Source organism: Schistocerca nitens, chromosome 1, assembly GCF_023898315.1.
Source record: "Schistocerca nitens isolate TAMUIC-IGC-003100 chromosome 1, iqSchNite1.1, whole genome shotgun sequence".
NCBI lineage: Eukaryota > Metazoa > Arthropoda > Insecta > Orthoptera > Acrididae > Schistocerca > Schistocerca nitens.
This window is the reverse complement of record NC_064614.1, coordinates 257,804,696-257,829,819: the sequence shown is the minus strand read 5'-3', so window position 1 is coordinate 257,829,819 and position 25,124 is coordinate 257,804,696. Positions and strand designations below refer to the sequence as shown.

The following is a 25,124-nucleotide window of genomic DNA, read 5'->3' as shown; positions in this document are numbered from 1 at the left end:
GAAATGTAGGAACACGTGAGGCAATACCGACCTTACCACTTCTCATAGAAGATAGGTTAAGGAAAGGCAAACCTACGTTGATATCATTTGTAGACTTAGAGAAAGATTTTTACAATGTTGACTGGAATACTCTCTTTCAAATTCTAAAGGTGACAGGAGTAAAATACAGGAAGCGAAAGGCTATTTTGACTGCGTAGCCCCTCCCGTCGGAGGTTCGAGCCCTCCCTCGAGCATGGGAGTGTGTGTTGTTCTTAGCGCAAGTTAGTTTAAGTAGTGTGTAAGTCTAGGGACCGATGACCTCAGCAGTTTCGTCTCTTAATATTTCACACGCATTTGAACATTTTTGAAAGGCTATTTACAATTGGTACAGAAGCCAGATGGTAGTTATAAGAGTCGAGGCACAAAAGGGAAGCAGTGGTTGAGAAAGGAGTGAGGCAGAGTTGTAGCCTATCCCCGATGTTACTCAATCTGTATATTGAGCAAGCAGTAAAGGAAACAAAAGAAAAATCTGAAGTAGGAATTAAAGTCTATGGAGAAGAAATAAAAACTTAGAGGTTTGCTGATGTCATTGTAATTCTGTCAGAGATAGCAAAGGATTTGAAAGAGCAGTTGAACGTTATGCACAGTAAGTTTAAGAGATGATATAAAATGAACATCAACAAATGCAAAGCCGGCCGAAGTGGCCGTGCGGTTAAAGGCGCTGCAGTCTGGAACCGCAAGACCGCTACGGTCGCAGGTTCGAATCCTGCCTCGGGCATGGATGTTTGTGATGTCCTTAGGTTAGTTAGGTTTAACTAGTTCTAAGTTCTAGGGGACTAATGACCTCAGAAGTTGAGTCCCATAGTGCTCAGAGCCATTTGAACCATTTTTGAACAAATGCAAAACGAGGATAATGGAATGTAGTCAAATTAAATCATGTGATGCTGAGGGCATTAGATCAGGAAACGAGAGACTTAAAGTAGTAGATGAGTTTTGCTATTTGGGAATCAAAATAACTGACGATGGTAGAAGAATGACGCATATAATATGTAGACTGGCAATGGCAAGAAAAGCGTTTCTGAAGAAGAGAAATTTGTTACCATCGAGTATAAAGTGTCAGCAAGTTCTTTCTGAAAATATTTGTATAGAGTGTAGCCATGTATGGAATTGAAACATGGACGATAAAGAGTTTAGATAAGAATAGAAGCTTTTGTATTGTGGTGCTTCATAAGAATGTGCAAGATTAGATGTGTAGATCACGTGACTAGTGAGGGGATATTGAATAGAATTGAGAAAAAGAGATATTTCTGGCACAACCTGGCTAGAAGAAGGGACCGGTTGTTAGGAGACATTCTGTGTGTCGGTTGGACCACACGAAACCAATCAAAGTCCTCTGATCAACAAACTATGTGCTATTAGTTGTCCTTGGAAAATACATTGGAGTTATTCATGTACACTGTACACTGTTTCAGTTTTAGACCCCTTATAAATCCGTATAATAGGCGATGGACTGACAATAATCAGATGTAACTGTAAACACTACCTTTCTCGGTCCTCTAGTGCTACCTCTAACTGGTGATACCCACTTCGCAAACCTATGGTTGTAAAATGATGCCATTGTCCCAGATTTTCCAAGGTCTCTGTGGTGTTAGGCATTGGGTAAGCATCTCAGACTGTTAATTTAACTATCTACAATCACAACAAAACCTGTAAACTTTGAAGCAATCCGAGGGAATTTCTTGATCTATAGTTACTGGTGCTCCCGGTGGACTATTACTTTCTTGTTTAATTACATCACGGACCTAATGATTAACAAATTCCTCCATTACTAGTTACAGATGACTTGGAAGTCGATATGGTTTCCTGTATACATGTCATTAATACCCAGTGGAAGTACTATGCTGCAATAGTGACGTAGCTGGCAATTGGCTTGGATGATTAAATAATTCCACTTGTTTTTAATAATCTCTCCATGCACGCTCTAACACGTTCTTCCAAAAGCGACACCTTCCTCCTTAGTGTGGTTCGGTCAAGAAACCCAGTAAAATTTGTTTTGTAAATAAAAACGTACTTTTCTTGCTGCACTTTATTTTGTTTCTCCCAGAAGCGTTTCATCTTCTTTTCACAAAACAAATATTTCCGTGCGTGCTGCGGAGGATGGCCAAGCAAACAAACTCGTTAAGAATCCCAGTGCTGAATATTCTGCACGGAAACCCCTGTTCAACTCACGTTCCTCCAAAATTTTTAAGTTAGCTGTCTGCGCACCTGGTGGTAGCTTGACTCCTTCTGAACTAAAACTGTCCTGGCTTCTATCTGCGTCCTGTACTTGAGACAAACTACGTCACATAAAATATTGTACCTGATTGAGTTCTTCACCTTTTACCAAAAGCTCGAACACACAGAAAAAAATTAACTTACATATGAGCACCCGCGTTCACCTACACCAGTTTCCCCGTACTTTTCGGTATTATATCCTGTGTGTTGACCTGGACCAATGGAATACGCAGTTTGGATGACTGTTCCTTGCCTAGAGGTGTGCCACGTGGCAGTTTGCTTTTGGCCGTAAAACTGAGCTGGAACACTACACCATCCCGTTCTACTACGCGCCCCATCTACATAGTTTTTGATGTGTTGTTTAATCAGGAAATCCAGCACAAATATGTGCAAACCCTAGTGGGCAATTCCGCACAGGCTTGAAAGTCTTTTTCTCCCCACTCACAAACCCATCGTAGCAGAACCGAGTAAGTAGACACTATCCCCCACATACACTACTTACCATAAACTACTTACCCTACAGTGAAGTGGATACTTACGATCCCATATCCAGTAAAAACTTACACCAACTTCCTGCTACGTAGTAGGATAGATAACCGTCCGCCACTCATAACGAACAGGTGTGTCCCGTTCTCACATTTATTGGGAATTTTACGCAGTGGTCACATCGCACCCTTTCCCTTTTAACATAGGGGTACGAGATTTACCGTGAGTTCACGCTCCTTGCTTATGAGGAAACCTACATGGATATTCCCGACTAGGACGTCCAAACTGCTTACACCTTTGACATTGTGGCTTCTTATAATACCGCTGAATGTCACATCTATAACTTATGACCCCCACAATGAAGAATAATTTTGTTTCTATTAGCTTGGTTGCCCTGTCTGGCTCAGCAAAAGCTGACGCAGCTGAAACCATTTTGTTCAAGTTTCTTGGTATCTCCATGTGAGCCTTTAGCGACATTTTCACTGGTAGGTACCGCAAAAGTACATGAATTGCTCTGCATTCTGTAAAAAGCCTCTATTGGCGCTGTCACCATCAGTCAGTCCTTACGTATTGATACTGGTTTTCCTGAAAACTCTTGGAGTTATCTACTAATTTCCCTTGTTTTTGAACTACGGCATCAAGCTTTTCCGTACAGCATCAAAATGTATTTCTCTTTCTCTGACGTTCTACTAATCGTGCCTGTAGTACACTAAGGACTGAGCGTCTTGTAACTTCTCGGCCGGCCGCGGTGGTCTCGCGCTTCTAGGCGCGCAGTCCGGAACCGTGCGACTGCTACGGTTGCAGGTTCGAATCCTGCCTCGGGCATGGATGTGTGTGATGTCCTTAGGTTAGTTAGGTTTAAGTAGTTCTATGTTCTAGGGGACTGATGACCACAGCAGCTGAGTCCCATAGTGCTCAGAGCCATTTGAACCATTTTTTGTAACTTCTCGTGGCGCACCACATTAAGCCGTAGCATCCACTGATAACCTTATCTGAGTCATACTTACCAGTTTTTCGTTGTTTCAATTCCTTGTCTGCGGCGGTATTCAAATTATTCCCCAGTACCGGGAAATGAGGCTACCAAAGAGGATACACTAACATTAAGGACATGTAGGGAAACTCTGGAAAATGACCACTCCCTTCTTTCCTCCCTAAACCTCTATAATCGTCCATGCAGTTCCACATCATTACCTCATACTTTAGCTACCTGATTCAGCAAATAAACAATCGCTGCCTGGGCTGACACATTAACATTGGATTTAGGGGGAGTGGGATGAGGGCAGCTTGATAACGTAGTTCAAAAACAAGGAAAATTAGTAAGTAACCTTGTAAATTTTATGAGCTTAACCAGTGTTAATAAGCATGAACTGACTGATGCCTCAGTAAAATCGCTACTACCTACTGCTCACCTGCCTGCTGCTAACTACCCCGAATCACCAGGACACCAATTTCAAAGTATTATTCAACTACCCACTTTTATTTACCATGAAAAGACTGATTTAATAACACGAAACACAATTGCAAACAAATGATCGCTTGAGGCCCGAGTATCCTTGAATAGGACTTGCATAACACTGAATACCTTCTTGAAATGGCAAGAATAATGAATAGAAAACAAATCAACCTGACCCCACAGGCCGCGCGGGGTTAGCCGAGCGGTCTATGGCGCTGCAGTCATGGACTGTGCGGCTGGTCCCGGCGGAGGTTCGAGTCCTCCCTCGGGCATGGGTGTGTGTGTTTGTCCTTGTCCTTTAGGTTAAGTATTGTGGAAGCTTAGCGACTGATGACCTTAGCAGTTAAGTCCTGTAAGATTTCACACATATTTGAACATTTTTGTTACCCCACAGGGGCGATCGAACTACCGACGTAAGACTTTACGATACACGATATTCGACCTTTAATAGTTATGACAATAGCTCTTTATGTGTAACAGACGACTGGGTAAAATCGCTACTAGCTGCTGCTTGCATGCCTGCTACTAGCTACCCCAAATCACCAAGACACCAACTTGCAATGGATTACTACAGTACCAACTTTTATATCTAAGTGGTCATTACCCCAGTTACATGTGTAAGGAATTGATTCTTATATGAAAATATAGCAATTCACAAGAGATATGAATGAACCACAGATCCAATAAAAGGATCGGTACTGAATCAACATAAAAACCACAGAGTATGGAATAAATCCACGATTGTACCAGGGTTTTACATTACTTCTAACTTTTGCTTAATCACAAGCATTGCACATACTGATATGAACCGGCTTGCTTTCTGGCACAGTATTCATCTCTGCCCACCCTTCGTCCAATACAAAATATTCAGTTTGCACGGCCTCATAGGCAATAGCGGCAACAAGTTGTAACTGAACGTTCACAACTTGCGGACGAAGTGAGCTGCAATTGACTTCACTTAATGCAGCTTTGCATGTAACGCTGTCTCTACTTCAGCACGCCCGTGGTCGCACGCACACACACACGCAAAAGAGGACCAGAATACCAACATTAACTTAAAAACACTGGTATTGTGCTCCTTGAATTCTGATAAAGCTGCTCCTCATCTTACTGTAATAGCGTGTTTGCGACTGGAGAAAACTGCGCCCACTCCAACAGGCTGCTGTTCACACACATGCATGTCTTGGCTTCCCGCAGGAGTGCTTTCCTTGTTGTCTCTCAAGCAACTGCTGTCACTCACCATCCAAAGGAAATGCGGAAATCAACAAAACAAAAAACAAAAAAATGTTCAAATGTGTGTGAAATCTTATGGGACTTGACTGCTAAGGTCATCAGCCCCTAAGCTTACACACTACTTAACATAAATTATCCTAAGGACGAACACACACACCCATGCCCGAGGGAGGACTCGAACCTCCGCCTGGACCAGCCGCACAGTCCACGACTGCAGCGCCCCAGACCGCTCGGCTAATCCCGCGCGGCGGAAATCAACCTTACGAGCCAATAACACTTAAAGTCGGCACTTACTTGTATTCCTGTGCTGATCGACACTGCAGCTGAATCACTATCACTGCCGCCCTCTGTCAATCAACCATCTAAACCTCCAACATCTCTTGTTTTGACACCAAGTGTAGCGGTTTCAGGGACGATGTAACGATCTATTACCCCTCTGATGTTTATATGTACACTGAAGTAATGTATGGATATTTTTACCAAGGACTGGATTCGAACTTGGGTCTCTTGCTCACTGTCTCACCCTGGCACAGCGGCTTTGAACAAATACAAGGACTACCATAGCACACCTCCCTCCTCAGCCCAAATACCCGCTCACCAGCATTGCAGACGCTCTCTAGTTATACTGGAATAACACCTCTGCATCGCCGGCCGCGGTGGTATAGCGGTTCTAGGCGCTCAGTCCGGAACCGCGCGACTGCTACGGTCGCAGGTTCGAATCCTGCCTCGGGCATGGATGTGTGTGATGTCCTTAGGTTAGTTAGGTTTAAGTAGTTCTAAGTTCTAGGGGACTGATGACCACAGATGTTAAGTCCCATAGTGCTCAGAGCCATTTGAACCATTTTTGAACCTCTGCATCGAACGAAATGGGGATCATGCCTGAAACCTAGGCGTAGGTGCTTTTAATCAAATGAAACTATGAGTATATGATTCCAGAGACTTTTTCAAGTCTCAAACGTCTGTGATGCATATATGTGGTATCTGTTAGGGCGATGAAGGCGTTGATCCCATCAATGCCAATGCACACCAAGCTTAAACTCTTATGGGAATAGGAAAGGTGTCACCTGTAATGAGGCTAAACAGCAGGGACACTTCGTCAATAGCGTGAGGAATATGTTGACGAATTTGGTCTGATTAGAAGTGTGCTAGGGCAGTCCGCACAGTTGTAGTGATCACTGTGTCTGGATGGCACAGTGGTCAGCGCATTTGCCTCATAAGCAGCAGAGCCGAGTTCGAATCCCAATCTGGCACAAATTTTCAACTTGCCCCAACGATACAGATCAATGCCTGCCGGCAGCTGATGCCTTTAATTCCTTTGTGTCTTGATCTGTGATGTATAGATGCAGACTGAAGTGACCAATGAAATTTACACCAAGGCCAGTATTTCAGCGCGGGTCTCCTGCTGACTAGGCACATGCGCTAGCCACTACATCACACTGGCGCAACAGCAATATAGTTGGACAGCCTCTGCAATGCCTTTAGGAGGAATACCATGAGGTTTGAGGCATGAAAGGGAATTTTAATTAAGGAGGGAGGCTTGCTAGGGTAGTCCATGCAGTTGTGCAAAGCATTTGCGATAGGGTGGCATAGTCGTTAGCGCATCTGTTTAGCGAGCAGGAGATCTTCGAATCCTGCCCTTGGTACAGATTTTCATTTGTGGCTTCAATCTGCGTACATACATCAGGTATCAAATAGTTTCGATTGATTATTAGTTAGCTGTTGGAGGTTATTGGAGGTTTAGATGATGAAGAAACCACATACACAGTGCAGCATGCATGCAGTACCCAGATAACAGGCGACTGTTGCTGAGCTCTACATCCAGGCACGACTGTCTGGACGCACCATTGTAAGTGCCAGGTAGTGAGCGGCCTTGGCCATCAAAGTATTCTAAGCAGCCAGCTGTTGCTGGGTCAGGGTGGCGTGACAGCATCCAGATCAGGTGACTGGAGCAGGACAGGCCACTGGCCATTGTAGCGGGAGATATCAGTGCTTCTGGATGATGTACCAACGACTAGTGGTTGGGCCACTGCGTCTGGTGGTGTTCTCCAGTGGCACAGACCTGGGGGAACCCCCCAATTCATACCAGGGAACATCAGGCAGCAGTAGTACCTTCAGCTGGCAGTCTCGTAGAAATGGTGGCAGAGTAAACGTGACTTGAAGGCTTAACCGTCAGGCAGTGGTTGTTGATTCAGAGTCTGACTGCTTGAATTTCAGCTGCACTAGAAGAATGTTAGTGACTCTGCATGAAAGACCGAATCTCAGCAGGCATCTATGCGTAGTCCATCCAGGCTGATGACCTTCGTGGCTGGCCCCAGGGCTTTGATGATGCAGAAGATAGAGCTGTCACTTACTTCAGTGCCACAGAAACATGCTGAAGAAATGGAGAAATGAGTCGCTTTCGATGACGCTGTCAGTATGGCAAAATGCTGCATCGATTGGCTGGAAACCACATGACACTAGGCTCCTATCTTGACCCATACTGTTAATTTTCTGAAATTATTTGTTACATTCATCTCTACCAAGATCAGCACAGTATCAGTTTCATAGTTTAGCTGGCCATATCAAGATCATCAACGACACCATCGTTGTTTCGGCTCTCACTACCGTCCAGAATGGAGCGTATGAGAAAATATTAGCAGGGCGATAAATGTTGATAAAACATACATGGTGTCCAGTGCGAATGATTCAGCACGTAATTAGTACTTTACCATTAAATGTCAGGCCTACTCACCACAGTACATGATGACTAGTAGACCAACAGTAGATACCAACAGTTACGGTGCATGCAGTCGGTTTGCCAGTCGTCGCGGTCGGAGGTGAGGTGGGGTTGGGATGGGGGCAAGGGAAGGAGGAAGGGGCAGATGCTCTGGCCTGCAGACGGCCATGCTCAGTTCAATTAACGGTCAATTACTGCGGCCCCGTTGTCGCGGGAATTGCTCCGAGGAGAGTAATTTACCGGATGACACATAAATACTGCATTTCATTCTAGCAGTCATTCTAGTAAGTGACAAACGGTTAAAGAGCTTTATTACTACATAATCAATGCCAAGGTTGATTACTTCGCTGTCTTTTACCATCAACCTCTGGAAAACTAAATATTTACCGAGAGACGACTTACTACTTTTTCACTTGTAACAGTATCCACTTTTAACCATATATTTTCAGTATCGACAGTTTACTTAAACTGTGCTGTTAACCGTATAAATGTAACACAGGGAAAGTGCAACAGAAGTATTGTCCAGCGCCGCTTCATGATCGTTACTTCATTAACTGCACCAAGTTCTTTGCTCGCTCTTCAATGCTCTGTCTCGCCATACTGACTCATCTCATGACGACAGTGTTATTTTTTTAATCACTAGCCTTTCTATTATCCCCCACCTAGTTAGGCCCTCTGATAATTTTTAAAACGAGACTTATGGTACACTCGGATAACTCATATAATGGTATTATAAAAGTTTTTCTCATCTCATATTTACTCAGTTAAATATTCTCGGATTCTGAACCACCCCCTTTGTCTTCTAATGATTCTGCACATATAGCTTTTGTCACCTGTCTTTATGGTAATACTTCACATTCTAGTTTCTCTAAATCCTCTAATTTCCTAAGTGCATTTGTACGGAAAATCGTATTGATAGTGATTTATTGGTATCCGTTTTTCTGCCATATTATGCCGTTTCGCTGACGCTTAGGCTCAGAAACGTGTCTCGCAAGGAAAGAAAGACTAGTATGTTAATTTTGGCTGGATGATCCCGATGGGCTGTTCAAACCAAATCGGAAAAGTTTTTATTTCCTCCACGTATAGTAGACCATTTTCACATGGTGCACGTGACTGAATTGTATCTGTTGAAAGTAGGTGAAGGGTGTAAGTGCAACGTGGTGTCATGTTGATAACAGAAGGAATAGAGTGAAAAAGGGCAGTGTCGGCACATGGCCTAGTTTACTGGAATGGTACGAATAGGACCTCCGGTTTCAATGTCCCAATTTGATGACTTCACTAACGACTAGGTGACATGCCCTGATTTCATGAGATAGTAGAGATAGTATAGTTGGGGATGGGATTGGAACAAAATGTGATGATGAGGAACTCTCACATTCAAAGTTATTCGTCACCATGATTTGAATGTCTCCCTTCGTGATACCGCATTCTGGGAAACGTATGTCGAGTCATGGATATTGGAAACCGCGAAGACACCAGTGCCATTGAGAAAAACGAAAGCAGTTGTTATAAGAAATACGGAGAATCAGTAGGAAAGGGTACCTATATTAAGATTGTTGTCAGCGTAGCTATATTTTTCTTTCTCTGCAGAATGTCACTGAATGAAAAACAAGTTAAGCCCAGTTGACCAAGAGGAGAAGAGTCTCTAAAGGTTTCGAGGCGCCTTGATGAAATTCTCTAATCACTCAGGAATTACGGAAGACGTTGTCACATGATTGGACTGGCATGGTTCGAAAGGACAGAGGCAGGGCAGAATAGACTGGTTAGCGATTGCTGAATGTAATTGTATTTATCGAGACACCTAAATGTGAAAGTTTCATGTACCAGTGTTATGCACCTTCTTAGTAGATTGGACGGAGTTGGGAAGTAGGAGGCTTCTCGAGGATTCCTATCAAAAAGTTGGAAAATGAGCGGAAAATGCTTCCGTTAACGGAATGGGGCGTTATGTGGAAACACACAACGCTGCCTTATGCCCTCGCGAAGACTTAAGTTGCATTTTAAAATATATCGCACTATTAGAGACTGATGGCTAACTCTAAGGTACTTGAAAAGTGGGAATATAGGTTGCTTAATGACTAGATAAACGTGTTTATAGTCATCGTCTGTTGACTTATTGTACATGACCGGTAGCAGAATGACGTAGCCAACTTGTATACCGAACTAATTTTACGGAACTTAGGCTGATATCATGCAGCTGTTAAGAAGTTGTGTCTAATAACATATAATCTGGAACAGCGAGATACCACAGTTCTCTCTAATGAAAGAGAATATCACCTAATCTAAGCCAACATCTCTGTCCCTTCCTCAATTTCCACACTCTCGATTCTCCCAGACTCCTGAGCTCACTCTCGCCCCTTTCTAGTCGACATCTCACTTACTGAATAACTTTTGGATAGAACAGCACCCCAACCCCACATCTTCATTCCCATTTGCTACCATTGTGGCACATGCTGGGATCGACATACAAGGACTCGTTCGGATCAGCGTCCGCATATTTACTCCCTACTATTAGCCACACCGTCGCTACCTGTGTTTTTGTAAATGCCGTAATCAATTGCTGTTGGTTAGTTTATTTATTCAATCAAGTACACTTTATTTGGAAACAACAACAACAAAAAGGTGACAATAAATTAAGAAGTGTTCCATGGCTGAAGGCCTTAATGACAAAAAATTCAAAACTATTTCTCGGCTGAAGGCCCGAATAGTGATAATTTAAAACTGTTTCACGGCTTAAGGCCTGAATAGCAATCTTAAAACCAGTTAAACCACTTCAACCTGCAATTACAGTTATTAAGATATTTTTAAAAGAACACTCAGCAAAATGTTACTGCTAGAATACAATTGCCTAGTTAAAATTTTAAGACAAGTAACACCCACAACTGAAGGCCTTCATGACATTCAACTGTTTCTCGGCTGAAGGCCCCAATAGTAATAATTTAAAAACTGTTTCACGGCTGAAGGCATGAATAGCAATCTTATAAGAACCAGTTAACTTCTTCCACTTGCAATTACAGTTATAAATTAAAAAAAAAATCATCAAATCTGATCTGACCAAACCAAGGAGAGGGAGGGGGGAGGGGGAGGAGGTGCAGACGTTGCTCCAAGGATCGACCTGGGAAAGTCCCTCAAAACTTTGCAAGCGATGAGACAGGCAGCCTAGAGTTGCATTCACTTCGCGAGATGGTAACTCACACTAGTGGCATTTGAAACGCATGACCAATAATCATTTGCGGAATGTACCTTACGTCCGATGACTAATGCAACGATGGGATAATACACCCAAGCAGGAACCGGCGGTCAGCACTCCAGTGTTTAGAGCATCCGGAAGCAGAGGGGAACCACTACTACCAGAGTAGGAAAGTAAAGAAAACATACCACCCGCCCCACAAATGAAGGAAGCTGTCGAACTACACACCTTACCGGACAGCGGCGGCAAGGCGAGGAAAAGTACACTGCTGTAAGATACACTAAGCTCCAGGGCAGTTAACTTGGGCGTTAGCGGCCACTAGGCAAGAAAAATACCACTGGTTGAACTTCACAAATAATAACATATAGAATGCAGCAATTAATAATAATAAATGGGGGAAGACTAATTAAGTTCGCCTTCCCCAAACGCTCCTCTCGCTGCTCTTCGTCTCGGCAACACTGCGAGCAGCAACGCGCAAGAAAATGGCGAGATGTCACAGTGGTGGAGGTTTCACTACTTGAATTAAGGTCCACTCAACTTAAACTTCCTGGGTCTGGTTGACAACGAGGTTGTACCCTTCGCAACTACAGCCCTTCCATCCGGCAGTGCATGCGTGCCGCCAGTGGTCCAGGCGTATTCCCGCGCTGTGCGGACCTGGCTGCTCGTCCGTCCCAAACGAACTGCCGACTCACACCACACGGAAACACCACAACGTCGCCCCAAAGATAGAACCACCGTTACGAGATATCGATAACCGCCGCTGCTGCCACGAGTGGACAGACAACGCTTGCAAACTGAGTGGCGCCAATGAACACAAGAAGACGACGATAACCATAACTACACCAACTAAACGATGCCAACCTAGCAATGGCACCAACGCGAGCCGTTACACCCTCGCTACCTGTGTTTTTGTAAATAAAATACTTCCAAAAAGTAATCAACGTTTATTAAAATGCAACCTTATTTGTTATTAATTTTCCCTGCAAGAACTATGTACAGTACTTTTTAACATCATTCGAATGGGGAGGTTCTAAACGCCATAATACCTAGACCACCAAAACGATCATTTTAGACAATGTTCGTGGGTGCATTAAGTGTTCTCACATCTCCTGATATGGCAGTATGTCCGGCATTGTCCAACATGATCTTTTTGGTGGTCCAGATGTGGGAAGGCACAAAGTTCATGGACGTACTGACCTCCAAATCTTTCAACTTTGTGCACTTGCCAGTCGGCATTACTGTGACTCTCTTCTCCTTCCCCATGTGCGTCTTCTCGTTGATACACGAGTGCACTGGGCCGTCACTTCATTTTTGTGGATAATAAAGTGCGACCGCATCTGACAGCGCAGATGAATGAGCTCTTCGATCGAGATCATTTTCGCCGAATGGACAGGCCTGCCCGTTCTGCAGGTTTCAGTCCCACCGAGTATGTGTGGAATGGATTGGGGAGATGTATTGCAACTCGTCCACGTGCACCAAAGACCATTCAGCAGTTGCTAACCACGCTGTTGGGGCAGTGGAACACTCTACCACAGGAAATCCCTACCAACCTCGTGGTCCTCATGGGACCATGTTGCAGGGCATGCACTACCGTCCGTGATGATCACACATTCTGTTTAGATTAATGTTTCACTTTCCGCTATCTACAGGGTACCACCATGAATCGCTTTGATCTCCGTGTAATTACTGTCTTTGAATAAAAATGTCATTTCTGTCCATATCATTCCGAATTTCTTTCAGTTACCTTCTGTATGTACTGTACTGTAGCAGTTCCTTCTACACTCCTGGAAATGGAAAAAAGAACACATTGACACCAGTGTGTCAGACCCACCATACTTGCTCCGGACACTGCGGACACACCAGGAACCGCGGTGTTGGCCGTCGAATGGCGCTAGCTGCGCAGCATTTGTGCACCGACGCCGTCAGTGTCAGCCAGTTTGCCGTGGCATACGGAGCTCCATCGCAATCTTTAACACTGGTAGCATGCCGCGACAGCGTGGACGTGAACCGTATGTGCAGTTGACGGACTTTGAGCGAGGGCGTATAGTGGGCATGCGGGAGGCCGGGTGGACGTACCGCCGAATTGCTCAACACGTGGGGCGTGAGGTCTCCACAGTACATCGATGTTGTCGCCAGTGGTCGGCGGAAGGTGCACGTGCCCGTCGACCTGGGACCGGACCGCAGCGACGCACGGATGCACGCCAAGACCGTAGAATCCTACGCAGTGCCGTAGGGGACCGCACCGCCACTTCCCAGCAAATTAGGGACACTGTTGCTCCTGGGGTATCGGCGAGGACCATTCGCAACCGTCTCCATGAAGCTGGGCTACGGTCCCGCACACCGTTAGGCCGTCTTCCGCTCACGCCCCAACATCGTGCAGCCCGCCTCCAGTGGTGTCGCGACAGGCGTGAATGGAGGGACGAATGGAGACGTGTCGTCTTCAGCGATGAGAGTCGCTTCTGCCTTGGTGCCAATGATGGTCGTATGCGTGTTTGGCGCCGTGCAGGTGAGCGCCACAATCAGGACTGCATACGACCGAGGCACACAGGGCCAACACCCGGCATCATGGTGTGGGGAGCGATCTCCTACACTGGCCGTACACCACTGGTGATCGTCGAGGGGACACTGAATAGTGCACGGTACATCCAAACCGTCATCGAACCCATCGTTCTACCATTCCTAGACCGGCAAGGGAACTTGCTGTTACAACAGGACAATGCACGTCCGCATGTATCCCGTGCCACCCAACGTGCTCTAGAAGGTGTAAGTCAACTACCCTGGCCAGCAAGATCTCCGGATCTGTCCCCCATTGAGCATGTTTGGGACTGGATGAAGCGTCGTCTCACGCAGTCTGCACGTCCAGCACGAACGCTGGTCCAACTGAGGCGCCAGGTGGAAATGGCATGGCAAGCCGTTCCACAGGACTACATCCAGCATCTCTACGATCGTCTCCATGGGAGAATAGCAGCCTGCATTGCTGCGAAAGGTGGATATACACTGTACTAGTGCCGACATTGTGCATGCTCTGTTGCCAGTACCGAGCGAGGTGGCGCAGTGGTTAGCACACTGGACTCGCATTCGGGAGGACGACGGTTCAATCCCGTCTCCGGCCATCCTGATTTAGGTTTTCCGTGATTTCCCTAAATCGCTTCAGGCAAATGCCGGGATGGTTCATTTGAAAGGGCACGGCCGATTTCCTTCCCCATCCTTCCCTCACCCGAGCTTGCGCTCCGTCTCTAATGACCTCGTTGTCGACGGGACGTTAAACACTAATCTCCTCCTCTTTTTTGTTGCCTGTGTCTATGTGCCTGTGGTTCTGTCAGTGTGATCATGTGATGTATCTGACCCCAGGAATGTGTCAATAAAGTTTCCCCTTCCTGGGACAGTGAATTCACGGTGTTCTTATTTCAATTTCCAGGAGTGTATGTATGGTCCACATCAGTGTACATGCAAGTTTTCTTGTGGTGCACGCTGTGCTCCACATCTCCACATTTCTTACTCTTCAGCCCGCCGTTGTGGACGCGCGGTTCTAGGCTCTTCAGTCTGGAACCGTGTGACCGCTACGGTCGCAGGTCCGAATCCTGCCTCGGGCATGGATGTGTGTGATGTCCTTAGGTTCTCACTCCGTCTTCAGGTCACAAGTGGCCCATCGGGACCACGCGACCGCCGTGGCATCCTCAGCTGAGGATGCCGACAGGAGGGGCGTGTGGTCAGCACACCGCTCTCCCGGTCGTTATGATGGTTTTCTTTGACCGGAGCCGCTACTGTTCGGTCGAGTAGCTCCTCAATTGGCATCACGAGACTCTATGTACCCCGAAAGATGTCCTTAGGCTAGTTAGGTTTAAGTACTAAGTTCTAGGGGATTGATGACCTCAGATGTTAAGTCCCATAGTGCTCAGAGCCATCTGAACCATTTTGAACCTTACTCTTTAACTAGATGTCCAACAGCAGTAACTCATCATTCACTACGAACTGCTGGAGCAGCCAGAGGATGAAACAGAGGGCCGGACAGGCAGTGGCAGGTATATAAACATCCCACTCCCCCATATCCACCAAGCTACCAGATGGCCAGGTCATCAGTGCACCTGATGACGAAAACAGATCCGATGTTGCTCCCTTTCGACTCGCCCTACACCCACGCATGATTTTGTTATAAAATGTTCTGGCAAAAATAGAAAATCCCAGTGGGAGACGCGTAAGAGCACACACTGTCAACATGTATCTCGTGAATTTTAGTCATTGCTTGTGGTACCCTCTGCTGCTCAAGGACGTCCTCATATTTCGCAATGAAATATCCAAATGGAGTTTATTATCATGGTGATAACATCAGTGTACAAAATTTTACATCTGAAGTAGGCATTTTGGTAAGTGAGTTAATGAAATATGTAAACAGAAATACTACATCGTGCAGTCAGACATGCGTAATACACATGTGCCTAATTCATCGAAATTTTTAAGGTACATGAATCGCGCGTAATCGAACTTCTCAGAGTTTTCGTAGTAGAGAAAGTATTTCTATTTGATTCCCACTGTAGGAATTATAATCTAATTAAAACCTGTGTTTGCGTTGAGAAATATGTAATATGGTACTAAATAGAATGCTAAGTTGTTGGAAAGCCAATGTTTGAACGACTATGATGCAACAAAAGAACAGCCGGTTTTGGCTCCATTTTTGACGGCAGAGCTGCGTGTAACACGACCACTGCCTAGCGTATTCACGAAATATCGTCTAACGCGGTCCATGGTTTCTTACCGGTAGACTGAAGCCTTTTGTCGTCCAGGTAGGCACTGGCATTTAATCTGCACTTTATAACTGTTACTGTTTTGATGACTTTAAGGATATTTAATTGCTTGCTGACCATGTGTAACCCAATAGTATAAATTGTTAAGTTTTAGGCAGCCAATTTCATATTTGGCCTCTCTCCAACGCGCAATAAGGATAACTCAGCTTGATTTGCAATAATCTCAGAACACAATTAAGGATGTTTCACTGAATAATCATATCGCTACCTACCTTGTAGTCTAATCATCATCACAGTAACGAATGCACTGTAGACAGGTATAATCTTACTGTACGACTATCCCTTTGCAAAAGGTGATAATTCTATAAAGATTTACAGTCGCCATCTCAGAAAGAGCATTTTAACTTCATTCTTTCAGAAGATTTTTTGCTATTACTGATGTGAATTTACTTTGTAATAATTAATGTTAATGTTCTACATGCAAGCTGTGAACGTATCTCAATGGCTTCTATCTTTAAATTTCGCACTTGCGTATTAATGAAAATTAAATAACTTGAAAGTATGTGAAATTAGTTTCAATATCAATATCAGCAAATAAGTTAGCAATGTGAGCAGTGAATTTAAGACAAATACAAATAGATTTGAAGCTGTCTTTCCTAGCTCCATTATTAACCTTCGTTGCAGCTGTGATAATCTTCCATTGTCTTGATTTCGAAAATTTTATACAACCTCTTGGCAGTATAGATTTACAAATTATCGACTAAAAGAGTGAAAAGGAAAAGGATCTTTCAGATAATGAATTAAGAGAGAATTTTTAAATCACCGTTTCCATCCATGGCATACGAAGTTTGGAATATAATACTGAGTTCAGTTGTACCCGCTGAGATATAATAAATGTTCTTGCCTGTTATAGCAGCTGTGGTGGGAAGATTGCCGAATGACCAGTGGCTAGGCTTTCCACGTCTCCATTGAGATGGAATTAATTTATTATCACCACGTTGATTGCGGTATCCATTATCCTTGATGTAGCGTTGTCTCCAAACTCCATCATAGGTTAACGATGGATAATCTTGCTTCCCAGTTCCCGCAATTTTCGGAGACGACTTTACTAAACAAATTTCGCTGCCAAATCAACTTTGACTCGAATAAGCGCAGTCTTATCACTAAAAAAATAATTACACCGCCAGACCTGACACAGCTACGTCTGCAACCACGGTATCCTGCCTGCGACTGTCCTCTTTTCATTATTTCCGCACCACTCTGCGACAAGATCCTCCACATAACCGCTTGTTGAAAACATATAGCGGATCCCTGACTTAGTTACTATCTTTGTCAGACGTAGAATATGTATCCTAAGAACCTCTGAATATTACAATCGCTGTAACTATTGCAAACACTCATTAACACATTCTTTAAATGACACTTACTAGTTCGTTTTCTTGTAATAGTTAGTCAGACATTAACACTGAATAATCGATATCACCAATATCGATTTCTTTTGTTATAGTTTAATACAAAAAGCATGACAAATTTTTACCCAAATTTGGACTGTTACACTACAATTGCAATCGCTGTTCACCTTGCATTTTTATAGATAATACTGCATCACGGAGCTGACTGGACGAGAGGGAATAGTGTGTGTGTTAAAACTTCTGCTAAACAAATGCTGAAGAGAAAGATTTAGTGATTTTTTTTAACTGATGAAAATATGCTACCCATGATAGTGGACAATTCTGGGAAAATTCAATAAGGATCGTCAGTCTTCAATTTAGATGAAAAAAAGGTGTTGCCTGGTGAAACGTACTACAGAAATGACGTGGCTCTTTGATCTGGAGATACAAGTGAATCATTTTAGGAACAGATGTGTAGTTTCTGTCAATAGTTGATGATCAGTTTATGTAATATAGCGCAGCTTATAGAAAACTGCAGCCATTGATGTCGAACAGAGAACTAGGATTGATAAGGGACTGAAACACCATCAAAGAGCACTTCATTAATTTTCGTACAGGAAAATTAATGCGCATAATTTGTCTTCCTGAAATTTTTTTCAGTTTACAATCTGTTTTCGAAATTACTGTCCTACCATTAAATATTCCATATGAAATGTCTCGCTGTCTCCAGTTCTCTTCCACGCACACAATATTTTTTATGACTGTTAAACCAAGTTTATGTAACTATTAAAAAACGGCAAGTGCAAAAACCCTTTCGTCACTCCCCCACCCACCCCCTCCCCATCACCCCCCAGGTCAATGTTGTCCAATTATTTATCTTCTTTCCCTTTTCCTAAGATGGAAATCCACTCTAATCACAACTAATTATCGCCTCTCTTAACTTTATTTATAATTTCTTTTGTCTCGACATACCTTCTTTTAATCTCTTCATTACTTGTGGAGTTGGTAGGCTTGTTTTACGGTACTAGATGCTGATTTCGTGTCTATTTTTGCAATTATAATGCGATCACTATGCTGTATATTAGCTTATCTGCCTTCGTATTTCTTTGTTCATTATTTGGTTTACTCCCGCATTACCTCTGTGTGATTTTGTGTTTTGTAGCCCTGTGCTGAGCTAACCATAGCTCGTGTTCTTTCTGGCACCACACTTCCGTAATTGACTTTATAACTTCAAATTTTATTTTTAAATGAACACACTGCCATTTGACTGTATTGTTTATTTAATTGCGACCCAGGTTTCGGCCTTTTATGCCATTTTCAACTGATTGAGTTTATGTCATTAACATATACTGCAAGACATCAAGCTCCAAATTCGCCATAAATTAAACATATATTTCTTAATTATAATAAAATTATTATGGCCGTGTGTTCATTTATAAATTGTTTTATGACTGTTGCGCAGCAACTCTAAAATCTAAAAAAAGGCTCGTGACATTGGGAAGGACGTTAATCAGCACTCATATTTATTTACATTTTACTGATATTCTTAAATTTTCACTTTAAAATAGGCAATATACTTATCGGCAATCATGTGCAACACCGATTCTCTTAACTCTTTCATTCGAGTTGTTCTAGTGCTACGAAATATCTCTCATGTGAACCTTAGGATGCTAAGTTATTATCATTTTCATATTTTCAGATGCACTGTGCCTAATAGTTCCTGCAGTAGATAGCGCTGAGATTCATTCTATGATACTGTTTCCATCAGCTGAAATGCGGCACACTGAATGCTGTGTAATGAGTCAGATATTTCTGTTTCAGGATGTAATGGAAGAGCACAGGAGGACCTTGAAGAGGAAGGAAGATGAGTGCAGGAATTACACAAATACATTTGCATCTAACTCTTCAGGTAATGTTACATCAAATTATTACTCTCGTTGTCACTTCCTCTGTTTCCTACTAAAAGGCCTTTTTTCTCTCTAAAGGTGTCAGTCACAACTGATCGTTACGGAACGCATGAAACCATATTAGTCTCATAAAGCCGAAAGAAAGGATCCAAGGGCTATCTCCAAATTCGGCCATCAAGTTACTTGAGTAATTAAATAGGAGTTATCGTCAGGACGAATTTTCTTGCGACAACATTCTTATATAAAATATTCTCAGGTTTATTGCCGCGTCGAATTTGCGTGAAACATGAAACAAGTTTTCGAAGATCACCTGCGCTGTATTCGCCAGAAGAAACAGTCAGGTGGTAGTGGAAAGCATAAGGAGAGCCCACATTTTACCCGCCAAGAGAAGCGGGGATAAGTACAGTCGAAACACACGTCAAGATATAATGCACCACATGAAATTTTTCTAAAAATGAATATATAGTTTTTTTTTGTTCTCAGTGCCACATATTTTAGGGATTGGTTAGTTTCGACAACACATGAATATCCTCACGTCTGCCTATATACAAATTCTATATTAGCCATGTTTCCTTACAGCTTATACTGCCTTTTTCTGAGAATTTATAATATCCTGCATTATTTCATTTTGTTAAATGCTTTTCCCAGGTCGGGAAATTCAAAAGAGGCTGTCTTCTTTTTCTAGAATTATGCTTCTGTTACCAAGCAATGATACAACTGTCTCTTTGCTGCATTTACCTTTTCATAAACCTAAACTGATCGTCAGTTAACAGATCAACATTTTTTTCCCTTTGTGCTGTATATAATTCTATGGACCACTACGTTCCTTAGCTCTGAATGTGCGATAATTCTATCAGTTTCTGTTGGTATCTTCGTACTATTTTGATTATATTTTTCCGAAAGCCTCATGGTACGTCTTCAATCTCATAGATTATCAACACCAAGTAGATTTGTCATTTCGTTTCAATTTTCACCAATGATTTCAGAAATTCTGAAAGCTATGACAGTAACTCTGGATCTTCTGTATCTTCCATCACACCCCGAGCATATTCTCATCCAGACATAAAGATTTAACAGAAGCCATTCTCTTTTATACAATCAGATTTCCTTTTCCTGCTACTCCACTCTCTTACACTACTCCACTTTTCAAATGTTTAGTTTCATGTCTTCCGCCAGTCACCCATCCACATTCGACTCCAAAACAGCCTCATACTTAATATCCATATAACATTCCCCCATTACTAAACGTGTACCTATTCCACAAATAACTGTCATAATAAATAAAATACGACGACGTATACACAACCCCTCCCCCCATTCCCTCTTTCTGGTCTTCTTCCCAGTCTCCATGTGTCCGGTATGTTACTTCGGATTTGGCAAATTAGTGGTGGTAATGGGTGGCTGATAGCCCTTTCTGACGCAACCACTCCCCACTCCCCAACCCCCTCCCCTCCCTTATCCCTGGGTCGGAACATCCATCACATCTGTCTGCGTTTAGTGTCATCTCATATGGAAGTGCCAGAATGTTTCCTTTATGTTTATGAACGGAAGCAGCACCCGAATACCAGCCTAGTGTTGACCCATGCGGATGTGGAAATCCGCCTTGAAACCACATCCAGACTGACTGGCACCCCGGCTATCCTCGTTAATCCGTCAAGTGGATTCGATCCGGGGCCGACGCGGCTTCCCGTATCCCAGAACCGGCTATTTCCTCGCTTTCAGCTATCCGGGCAGGTCGGTATCCGTTCTTCCGGGTAGTTATAAAATCTATTTTCTAACATCTTCACCAACAACGGAGAAACGGACCAACAGTTACATTTTTTAAGTCGTAATTTAGTTAATACTGTATTTTACCTACTAAGAATCTCATAACGGATCACCAGTAATCTGCTAAAATTTTAATGTTTTAAAACAGGTTTTGGTATGTTTGAAAGCTCAGTGATGGAAGAGACTGTGTTAAATTTAGTGCTGGCAGCTGAGGTCTAGGGGACAGCCAACTTGGTATGAAGTACGTGGAAGGATCATGACCGAAATGTAACTCACTGTAATTGATTTTAGTCTTGGATAATAGCAGTGACTCTGCTTTACAGAAAGATTAACCAAAACGAGACACATTTTTTCCTGAAAAGCCTAAGAATACCCATGTATGAAAATATAAGAAGCACATACACGCCCCATTTGAGTACCTTATAGCGTCCGTGAATCCATGAGGCGAACATGACTCTAGCATATGATGGACTTCAGTTTCTCCAGTCTGGAGCCCATCTAAAGGGATTTCGTGTTAGGCTTCGCTGTCACAGTATTTAGTGGTTTGTTTGAAAGTTTTTCTATTTACACACGTTATGTGCATAAATAGCACGTACCCGTAGGCACGAAGAGGCTAGGTTCAAAATTGCTTTCTCATCTTTAAGATACCAAGAAATACAGAAACATATGCAGCATTATCAACATAAAATGCAAATAAATTACTTGAACTACTCTGGTGTACATTGTATGACTGCTTCTCGTTTTTGTTTCAGCAACGTGTAAGCCAACATGGGATCAAATTTTCTGCTGGCCAGAGACAGATCCTGGAGAGTACCAGATTGTGTCCTGCCCAGAATACTTTTTCGGCTTCGATCCCAAGGTATGCTTGTACCTTCAAACCATGTTCCTGAAATTTTTCGTTATGGTTCAGCTTTAATAACTATATTCAATCAACTATGAAGGCCATGTTTTTGTAACCACAGCTTTCTATCTTTTCATTCTTGACTGACATTTTGTTACTCTCCCTATATCATCTTCTATTTTCTTTCTTGGCTTCTCATAGATTTTATTTCACAAATTTTTGCTACAATTTTATTTGTTGAAGTTATTTTTGCGTCTTCTCCTTCTACTAAGATTCTTAGTTGATTGATTTCTTTCACAACAATTTTAATGGATTTTCTTTCTATGCAATTGGCTCTCTGTAGCATACTCCAACACTGTACGTTGTAAGTGCTTTCTTTGCTCAACAGTAACCAGCTTTCTCATCCATAGAAAAGTATACCCCAAGCGCACATCTTAACAATTTCTTTTCTATTCTGAGCGCTTTGTTCACTAAAAATCTTCTTTCATTGAAACAGCGGTTTGCTGTTGCAGTTCTTTTCCTGACTTCCAAGCTGCCTCCTCTTATGTAAAGGAGCTAAATGATAAGATTTTGTGTTTTCTATTTTATTTCTTTGAAATTTAATGTCTTGTGTTCTTCTCATCTACTGTTTTCTTACTATCAATTTTTTTTTTTTTTTGCTATTAGCTTTAATCTCATAGTTATTCAGAACTGTTGCACTTTTCCATTCTTTATTATGAAGCTTACGGAATATACATTAACAGTTTATTCTTAGTTTCATGGTTCACTTCCACTTATAACTGAGTTGCAGTTACTTACATCTAATACTTAGTGTATGTTTTACAGTTTTGACATACTTCCATTAAATTTAAAGTTATTATTGACGTTTGCAGCGAAATGCATCCAAGCTTTGTTACGAGAATGGAACCTGGATGACGTGGACTAACTACACAGAGTGCTTTGATTCCCCATATGCCACAGTAACTGAACCATTTACGAGTGGTGTCAATGATTCTTCACTTGCGGTAAGACGTATTCCGTTGTTTGTCATTTTGTGGGAGTAGTTTGCTTTTTGCATTATGTATGACGACCACCTAAGAGCTATGTGGCTCTGAAATTAACTGATGAGACGAGTTCTGATATGCAGCCATTCATGTAACAGAAAAATACTGTAGTTCTATATTCCAGACGTGGGATGGAGTATGTTACTTTTTTAGAATTTGACTGTGAAACATTAAGCAATGAAACGTATATAACAGGAATAACCAAAAATTAACTGAAACAATTGTAAGGGTGGATGATGTTTGCGAGGTTCCCGCAATCAGCTAGAAACTGTCTCAACAAAGAAATACAATGCAGACACTGTGATGTAAGGTGTAAGCAATAACTCAGCCCTCTTTTAATTACAGTATGTATAATGAAATTTGACTGTGTTCAACGCCAGCAGGAGGCACTTTAATGAAAAACAGATCGAGACTTCGTTAGTTCGCGTCTGTTATAGGCGATGTCACTGAACTTTTATGGACGTCCTGTCCTGGTCCTACAGCTATTGTTATCGACACATGTTTCATTTCTTTTACAAACTCTGCTTATGACTTTCTAAATTTAAAGTTTATTTGAGTGATCTGTGTTCAATAGTCAAAACGCTAGAGAAATTCTTCTTGTCGCACACGTAACCGTCAATAGCAGCGATCTCATTAATTACCGTTACTTGCAACTCTTTCCTATTAAATGTTAGTGGAGGCAAGATCTTTGACATAAGATCAAAGGGAGAATACACTTGGAGCAGAGTCATGTGACCACAGGCGACATTGATTGAGAGCAATCTTGATGACCAGCACTTCCAGTTCAACGCCGAGGCAGTTCGCCAAAGAGGTAATCACGAACGTCTGAAAAAAAAATTGTTGTAATTTTACCAAAATACATTGCTGCAGCATGTCCAGGTAAACGAAACCAGTTATATCTGCAAAAAAAAAAATAGACCACAAACTTTTGACTAGGAGGTAGGTACAAGAGTTGATAATTTTATGTGAATCGCGAATGTGTTGTATAATTTCGTGTGGATCCAGAATGAGATTTTCACTCTGCCTCGGAGTGTGCGCTAATATTAAAATTTCCTGGCAGATTTAAACTGTGTGCCGGACCGAGACTCGGGAACTTAGGCTTTTGCGGGGAAGTTATCTACCATCTGAGTTACCCAAGCACGACTCACGTCCCGTTCTCACAGCTTTACGTCCGCCAGTACCTCGTCTTCCACTTTCCAAACTTCACAGAAGCTCTCCTGCGAACCTTGCACAACTGGAAGAAAAGATACTGCGGAGACAGGGCTTAGCCACAGCCTGGGGGATGTTTCCTGAATGAGAATTCGCAGGTTCGCAGGTTCGCAAGAGAGCTTCTGTGAAATTTGGAAAGTGGAAGACAAGGTACTGGCGGAAGTAAAGCTGTGAGGAGGGGGCCTGGTTCGTGTATGGGTAGCTCAGATGGTAGAGCACTTGCTCGTGGAAGGCAAAGGTCCCGAGTTCGAGTCTCGGTCCGGCACACAGTTTTAATCTTCCAGGAAAGTTTCATATCATGTGGCTGTCATATGCCCCAAACATGCACATTATGACGGTACACCTTTCTAGACACATGAAACGTTGTCTACTCACTGGAAACCAACACTTCTGATAAACCATATACCTTCAGTATCTACGTCTATATCAGTACTCCGCAAGCCACATGACAGTGTGCGACGTAGGGTACTTCCGGTACTACTAGCTGATCGCACCTTACCTGTTCCACTCGCGAAAGGTGATGGGAAGATTGTCGCTATATTAGCTATAATTTCTCAAATTTTCTCGTCGTAGTCATTTCGCGAGACGTATATGGGAGGAAATAATGTGTTTTCTGGCTCTTACCGGAAAATACTCTTTCGAAATTTCGATAATAAACCTCTCCGTGAACCACAACGCCTCTCCTGTAGAGCATGCCACTGGAGATTTTTGAGCATTCGACTAAACGATCCCGTGATGAAACGCGCCGCTCTTCGTTGGATCTCCTGTATCTAGTCTATCATTCCTACCTCGTAAGGGTCACAGATTGAAGAATTAACACTTAAAAAAGGTCGAACAAGGGTCTTGTAAGTCACTTCTTTCGTGGATGAATTACATTCCTTAGGATTCATCCTGTG

At 42.8% G+C, this 25,124-nt stretch overlaps 1 protein-coding gene across 8 annotated transcripts in view; it reads left to right on the top strand.

Moving 5' to 3' along the window:
- The window catches only part of LOC126247424 (parathyroid hormone/parathyroid hormone-related peptide receptor-like), an 841,770-nt gene that overhangs the window by 758,269 nt on the left and 58,377 nt on the right, over positions 1-25,124 (top strand). For all 8 annotated transcript variants that reach the window (XM_049948480.1, XM_049948483.1, XM_049948486.1 and 5 more), the window contains 3 exons: positions 19,283-19,370; positions 21,888-21,994; positions 22,849-22,980. In XM_049948480.1, coding sequence (XP_049804437.1) covers positions 19,289-19,370; positions 21,888-21,994; positions 22,849-22,980 — 321 coding nt within the window. In that variant the 5' untranslated portion in view covers positions 19,283-19,288. The remainder of the gene's footprint in view (positions 1-19,282; positions 19,371-21,887; positions 21,995-22,848; positions 22,981-25,124) is intronic.